This window comes from Trichinella spiralis (assembly GCF_000181795.1).
Source record: "Trichinella spiralis strain ISS 195 chromosome Unknown Scfld6, whole genome shotgun sequence".
NCBI lineage: Eukaryota > Metazoa > Nematoda > Enoplea > Trichinellida > Trichinellidae > Trichinella > Trichinella spiralis.
In genome coordinates, this window is record NW_003526945.1 from 6,051,474 (window position 1) to 6,058,805 (window position 7,332).

Here is a 7,332-nt window from a genome sequence, read left to right on the forward strand (position 1 = left end):
ATGTGAGTATGTATTATTGTATTTTACCTCATTACACATTTTCATTTTATTTAATAATGATCATCCACTAATAGCTTGTCTAGAACTTCAATTATTTTTGCATAATAATGATAGAAATTTTGCAAAAGTGACTAAATTAACTAACTAGGAGTGAAAAACACTAGCCATCACAGCAAACTATACTGCCAGATGTATTTATTTTCCAATTTTATACATTTGTATGGATTTATTTAATTATATAATAAGATATAAAATTATGACTTATTCTTTCTAATGTATTTATTATAATGTTTCAGTTTTAATACTTCTGTGTAAACAATTTGAGCGCACTTTATTTATTATTTGAATTGAATAATGAGACTGTTGGATTTATTTTTCTATTAGATAAACAAAACTTATTTAAATTTGATAATAGCAGAAATAATATTCTCTTCAAGCATTTATACAACAATATAAAAATTGCAAGTATTAATTTAAAATTATGAATAATACTGATTTGTTTAACTAATTGTAAAATGGAGCTTCAAGATTTTTTGAAAACATTAAAATACATGTAACATTTTCCCATTTTTGACAAAATACATGTGATGATGGGTTAGTTTTTGTTCTGAGAGTTTTTTAAAATTAAAAAATTGTTAGAATATGTTCAAAATTGTAAAAGATATGGCTCAATTCGATACAGTTTATTTTATTTTTATTCAATCATGAAAAGCTAACTAATGTTGCAATGAAATTGTATGCGGCGTTATTTCTTTTAAATATAAGATAGATATTTTGGGCATTATTTTTCCAAATACTGATGGCGGAGAGTGTTTTCGTCTGTACAGTTGCGTCATTGCCTAATAAACGTATGAATATTAAATTTCCTATTATCAGAGTCATCTTTGCGCGTCACAATGACAATTATTCAGTCATCTGATTGAATGGAAAATTCATTTCACATCCTGACAACATCGATTCTCAGACATCTTTCCAGCAGTGTATTTTCATCTTTGAGAAACGTGATGTTTCTTGTAAATGATCGACCAACCGACATGAAATGTAATCGCTTTTTATGATTTCTCATCCGCGAAAATTCGACCCATTTTTGTGATTGGCTGATCGCTGATTGGTTGTAAGGGTATTGTTCGGTAATTGGCTAATGACTTCTGCTATTTTATTAGCTAATTATTCTAATAAGTGATTGGATGAATAACTGTGCCATTTGATTAGCTATTCAGCTGTGATCAAGGATTGGGTGATTTTTGTTTATCAACTCTTTTCCAAATATGGGTGCTTTCCATTAAATTATGAAATGTAAGTTTAAATTCTAAACAAATATTTAGAATTTAAATTTCAATAAATTTTTAAATTAAATTAAATATTTAAATATCGAAAGGTAAAAGTAATAACAGTAATAATGGAATTGCAGTTACTGAACTGAAAATATTCATATTAACAACGTTGTTGAAATGAATAAGCAAACATTTATAATTTATATGTATATTGTTAAAGTGTTCTTCATGACATTCAGCGTCATATTTTGGATATTACAGCAAGCGAAAAGTAATATCATGTTAATATATATCGTCATTAGATCACCTTCGCAGCTGTTGCTTACGTGCAGTATTGAAAGTTGTAAAACATCATTTAATTTCACTTTTAATTATCCCTGTAAAAATTGTTTGTTTATAAATTCCGCTATGGTGTGATTTTTTTTACATTAACTTTGAATTAAAACAGAGTGATTTTGCGTTTTCAAGTAATCTAATTGTTGAATCGTACACATAATCAAGAAATAAAAAGCATAGTTTTATTCAAACTTTACCATATACCTTTTTCCATGTGTCATAGCCACCTTTTGCATTTTGCAATTTACAATAATTGGTAAATGATGCTTCAAAAAAGTATGAAGTGTTGTTTTGAAAAATCTGTTTTCTTCAGTATGTAAATATCACATATTTATGTGTGATCACGGTATCACGGTTTTGCCGTTGATGATTATGAGCATCAATAAAACCATTAAAATAATGCATTATAAATGTAACAGTTGTCAAATAAATGATCATCAATTATAATTGTGAATTTAAGATAGTGATAATGTTTTAATATTACAGAATTGCTAACATATGTACTGCAAATGCATGATTTACAGTTTTTTCATTATAGCTAAATCAACTCTCAGCCCATACTGAAAAATTTAATAAGCATCATCATATTATGGTTAAATATTAACAAGGAATGCAGTATGTATGTGTGATTAATGCCAATTGTGAAAAAGTCGCATCAGTTTCGCGACTATTTAACATTTCGTTCATTTTTATTTTGTAAATGAAACATTTTCCTTATGTAGTGAGGTTTTTAAAAATTCTTTAATGAAAGAAAACAACTGCCTTTAAACAACTGCTTTCTTTTAGAAATGAACATCAAAATGTTTAATAGTTCAAGTGTTGAAGTGGTAAGCCACGCAAATCCATTTATTGCAGAACTTACGATTGGCATCAGTATTGTACTGATATTATTAGCAGTGACTGCTACCTGTACCAGCTCACTAGTTCTTTTCATATTTATTAAAGAGGAAAAACTTCGAACCCGTTACTTTCTTACTATGGCTGCAATGGCATTGAACGATCTTCTCACTGGTCTGTGTTACAGTTGCATACAGTCGTGGAAACTCATACGTGATATGTCAGTAAACAGTGATGTATTATCCGCCGATCCTGACTGCTGTAGTAGAACAGCATTTGTCAGCTTTTGTAACAATAATGCACTGATGTCAGCAGTGGTGTTGACAGTTGATCGTGCAGTTGCGATTACGTATCCACTTTCATACAGACACATGTCATTATTGAAATTTCACGTACCCCTCTTTGTCATTGCTTACACTTACTCATTTTCTCTATCCTTAGTTATTGGCATACAAGGTCACAAAAAACCAATTCCATTTAACCGTTGCGGACCAGAATTGTGCTGGAATTCATGGGAAATTGTTCACAGTGTACAAAATTTTAATATGTCAATTGCCGGAGGAATTTTAATGATCAATCTCTTTGTTATTCTCTTTTCAAGGTATAATACAATTAAGTATCAAAAACGAAACCTCATTCAACTATTTTACATCAAATATCATGAGCAAATGCGCGTCATGCGCACTTTAAGCAGCGTTATACTGATTGTGATCATCACTCAAATTATTGGCCGTGTATTAAGACGACTGTCTTTCTTACAAACAACAGAAGTTTACTTTACACTTCTGTATAGATCGTTTTCTTTGCTGACTGTTCTAAATGCGGTTCTCAACTTTTTCATCTGCATATTGACATCCACTGAATTTCGTTTGTCTTTAAAAGAACTCTTTATACATTCCAATATTGTCAGCCCGTTTTAGCCTATTATCATTATACTGACATCTTCAGCGGGAAATAAATGCATTTTTTACAATTTCAAAAAGTTAATTTTTGTAAATTCTTCATCATAATATCATATACGTATATAATTGAAATGCTATTGTAATTTACAGACATTCGTTGGGAATCACCAAATGCTTATTTTCTCCCTAGGTTGAAAATTATTAAAACTGCACATCTACTTCAACTGCATTCCTAGGCTATGAAATTTTCGCATTAAACAAAGATTGACAACAATTGAGCAAATATCTCAAAAATGGTGAACAATTCTATCTAAAAATGTATCACTTTAACATGAATTATTAATTTTAATTTGTTTCAGTGCGTGATAAAAATTTATTTCCGTCACTAAACTAACTGTTCCAACAGAAGAATTCAATTATGCAACAAATGGAAAATAAATTCAAACAGGCAATTGGTTGGTATCATAAAACGGCAAAAGCACCATGAAGATGAAAATGCACGACTTTTTCTAGGAAGTAATTGCTTTTCAAAAAGATGGTAAGTGGAAAAAATTTACTTTAATTCCTTTCTCTAATATTCCTTCTTTGGCTTCTTTTCTTTTTAATAATTTTGACGATCTATTTAATTAATTTTCAATTTATATTTCATGCTTTTTTATTCTTTTTCTTTATTCTCTTCTACAGGCAAAATTGATGAAAAATACATGAAAACCAATCCAGTTTTTGATGATCAACCTGGTTATTATTATTGAGCACTTCGATTTGGCTTTCACCTTTCAGCAGATCAGCATAATAAGGGGGGAGGGGATAAAGCAAGTTCACTTCACACTGGAAACGAACAAGCAAGCTCAACAGCAGCTTCATTGAGTGCTTTACAAGTAGTGCTTTTTATGAGGAAGCGATTTTCAATTTCTTTTCAAAATGAATTTCTTGCTTTGATGCTTGTGTAAAATTCTGAAGAAAAGCATTGCATCGAAAAGCTACATTAACCCTGATTGAGCAAAAAGTAATTTCTCCTTCCAATAATCAAAATTTGATATTTTTTTGCTTTGTTACTATTTCAGAATACAATTTTTATTGTTGTATCACTGAATAAATCTATACATTGTGAGCATTTGGTAATTCTTCTGAATAATTAATTTGACAACCAGAAAGTTTTCAGTGAAAATCGCATTTCACATAATATACAATTCTTATGTATTACTTCCCTGCTTCAAATATTTCAAACATTCCTGAATACTTGGCCAACAGCGGTAATGATGATCAGCGTTGCACAAATGCACTTGATCTTGTTGTTCTTAACATTTCTCTTCTGAAAACTACACGATGGCACAAAGAATTATAATCCATTATAATTCCACGAATAACGTACATGAAAATTTCAAACAAAGAAGTTTCTGTAATGCATAAAATAAAATCATTTTCCATTCATAATTAGCCAACAGTTTTATTGGCGGAAGTTGCAATTGCAAAGCCATGCTGACGTTTTCCATTCAGTAATATCTAAACAAATATATCATTTAGGGGGCTATGGCAAGTTCGTACATGTTGTCATGGGTGATAAATTTTGCAGTTTTTACGAAGAAGGAAAAACAACTTCTTCGCGATTTTCACATTACTTGTAGGAATTGATGAATCACAGTGCAGTGGAAAATTTCAGCGAATACGATTCTGCTTTTATGGAATAAATTTTCAAAATTTCGACCTTTTTTCATTGCTTGACTTTCACATTGATAAATGATAGTGTTTTGAAAAGATTCAACCCTACATGCTTAGTAGTGATGGAATAATGGGCGTCTGAATTTGGCGTACGACCCACCGCAATGCATAGTGAAGTTGCTCCTCAGTAACTATCTTTCAATGGAAGCAGATGAAACGATGCTTCCCATTTTTGCACATGAAACGTTTTTGACATCGAATCTGTTCGATTTTCACTTATGTAACTTTTTTAACGATCAATTGAATTTAATTTCTGTAATTATTGCCGTTAAATAATCATTATTTCCTGCGAAACAAAACGTAAGCGTTGTGTTTATTTTGCTAAAAGGCAAACATTTCACGGAATGCGGTCCCCATTGCCATCTTTTTCATGTATTATGCTTCAGATTGATACCAAATGTGTGGCTAATTGAATTTACTTTCGCTACTTAACAACGATGCAATACGGATTTGCATAATTACTATAATATGCAGTCGCCCAGGGTGAAAAGTCATTGAAATGCTAAGAAATTAAATAAATTCACACACAATTCATGTCAAACTATTGGGCCCATGCATGGTAGTTTTTCGAATCTTTATAGGTATCGGTAGTATGCACAGTTAATCTGATTCCATGGTTGTCAAAAACTCTGCCGTATTGTAAGAGAACTTACTGATAAGTGCAATCAATTTTGTGCCAATTAACGGTATGTAAATTTTTCATAACCCATAATCGATGATTTTTTGAGAAATTTGATAAAGCTGACGGTTTGAGCATTTGAAATTTATAGAATAAAAAGACTCGCACATTGCACGAAAATTGCTTTCTAATGTGATAGTTTTCAATAATTGTTGTCTCTGAACTGCAATTAATCAAAAAATTCAGTGAACAAAGGTTCTTAATTTCGAAAGTTCCTGTTGTTTAAATGAAAATCAGGAACATTTCTTATTAAAATAAATTCCATTCTTGGGGTAAAAACATTGATAGTGGAGTTGTAAGAATTAATGAAATCATTTCACGTGCACATTGATTTAACTTTGATTTTTTGTTTTTTTTTATTTCGACTTCGTTAAAATTCTATTTTAATTTTTACTTTTTTGGTACATCTCAAGACATACGCAATCAGGAGCGATGAGGGTAAATTTATAGTAGTTAGTGAATAATTCTCTCTTCATTGCTCGTTTATTTAAACATTTGCGATAAGCGTACACAAAATCATTTTCCTTCCACACTTTTTTACTATCTATATCTTATTTCCCTTATATTTTTCCTATTTATTTTTCTGCCTCCGTCGTTTTGCGAAAAATATCCAAAAATATTTCGTACAAATTTCAACTTTTTGTGAATGGTAAATGTTGACATTGTTATGGATATAAATTTCCCATAAAATTAGCGCATTGCGCCTTTCTTAATATGTAGGAAAGTAGCCAATCTGTAAATTCCTCGAACGGCATCTAACATACGTGATTTTCAGCGAACGTAGCTCTATTGGCATTTGATTTGGTTATGCATAAAAATTCATCATCTTTCAGAAAATTTTGTTTTTTCATGCGATCCGCTTTTCCTTTATTTTCAGTTTCTTTTAATTAATTTGTAAGATGTTGTTCCAGAACAAGTTGAAATGGAAATAATTCATTTAATTTTGTACCTATTAATGTGTCTTTCTGTAATGCTTAATTGAAATGAATTACCAACTTTATGTTCCTTCAAAAATGATTAATGCCTGAATGTCATAACCTACCTTTATGATAAGCCTAACCTTTATGATAAGTGATTGGGTGAATAACTTTGCCATTTGATTAGCTATTAAGTTTTGATCAAGGATTGGGTAATTGTTGTTTATCAATCCTTTTCCAAATATGGGTGCATTAGCATTAAATTACCTTATATGGACATAAAAAGCATTTACTATTTTTCAAAACACAGCTTTCTAAGATATGGTGTTAGTTATCTTTTACTGCATTAAAGGGATTATAATGTCAATATCATACAATGTCCAAGCAGAAAAATCTTAGTATGTAATTGTTTTCATGAATCGCAATAATTCATCAATATTGTTTGCCTTCATTTCAAGCTGAGTTTAATTTCAAGATATGCATTACTATATTCTTTTAAAAGTAAACTGTTTTCATTTTGTTTCTATTATCAAAATGCTTACAGTGCACAAAAAATTAATTTTTGTATTACTTTATTTTTTATGTGATGTTATTTTGAAAGTTGTTCTAGCTATTGTTTTTCAATTTCTAGCTAAAAATGAACGCGATTCGTGACTTAATATATTCCA

General features: G+C 30.2%; 2 protein-coding genes across 2 annotated transcripts; both read left to right on the forward strand.

Moving 5' to 3' along the window:
* The first annotated feature begins 2,398 nt into the window (after positions 1-2,398).
* Tsp_09711 (hypothetical protein) lies at positions 2,399-3,367 on the forward strand. The gene has a single exon (XM_003374359.1). It carries the CDS (start codon positions 2,399-2,401, stop codon positions 3,365-3,367), a length of 969 nt encoding a protein of 322 aa, XP_003374407.1.
* A 3,934-nt stretch (positions 3,368-7,301) lies between these two features.
* On the forward strand, positions 7,302-7,332 carry Tsp_09710a (conserved hypothetical protein; the record flags this gene model as incomplete). The annotated part of the gene is made up of 1 exon (XM_003374360.1): positions 7,302-7,332. A coding segment is annotated over exon 1 (31 nt), but the record flags the coding sequence as incomplete, so codon positions are not given.

Coding starts and splice junctions, on each gene's coding strand:
- Tsp_09711 (XM_003374359.1), top strand. CDS start 2,399: ATGAACATCAAAATGTTTAATAGTTCAAGTGTTGAAGTGGTAAGCCAC.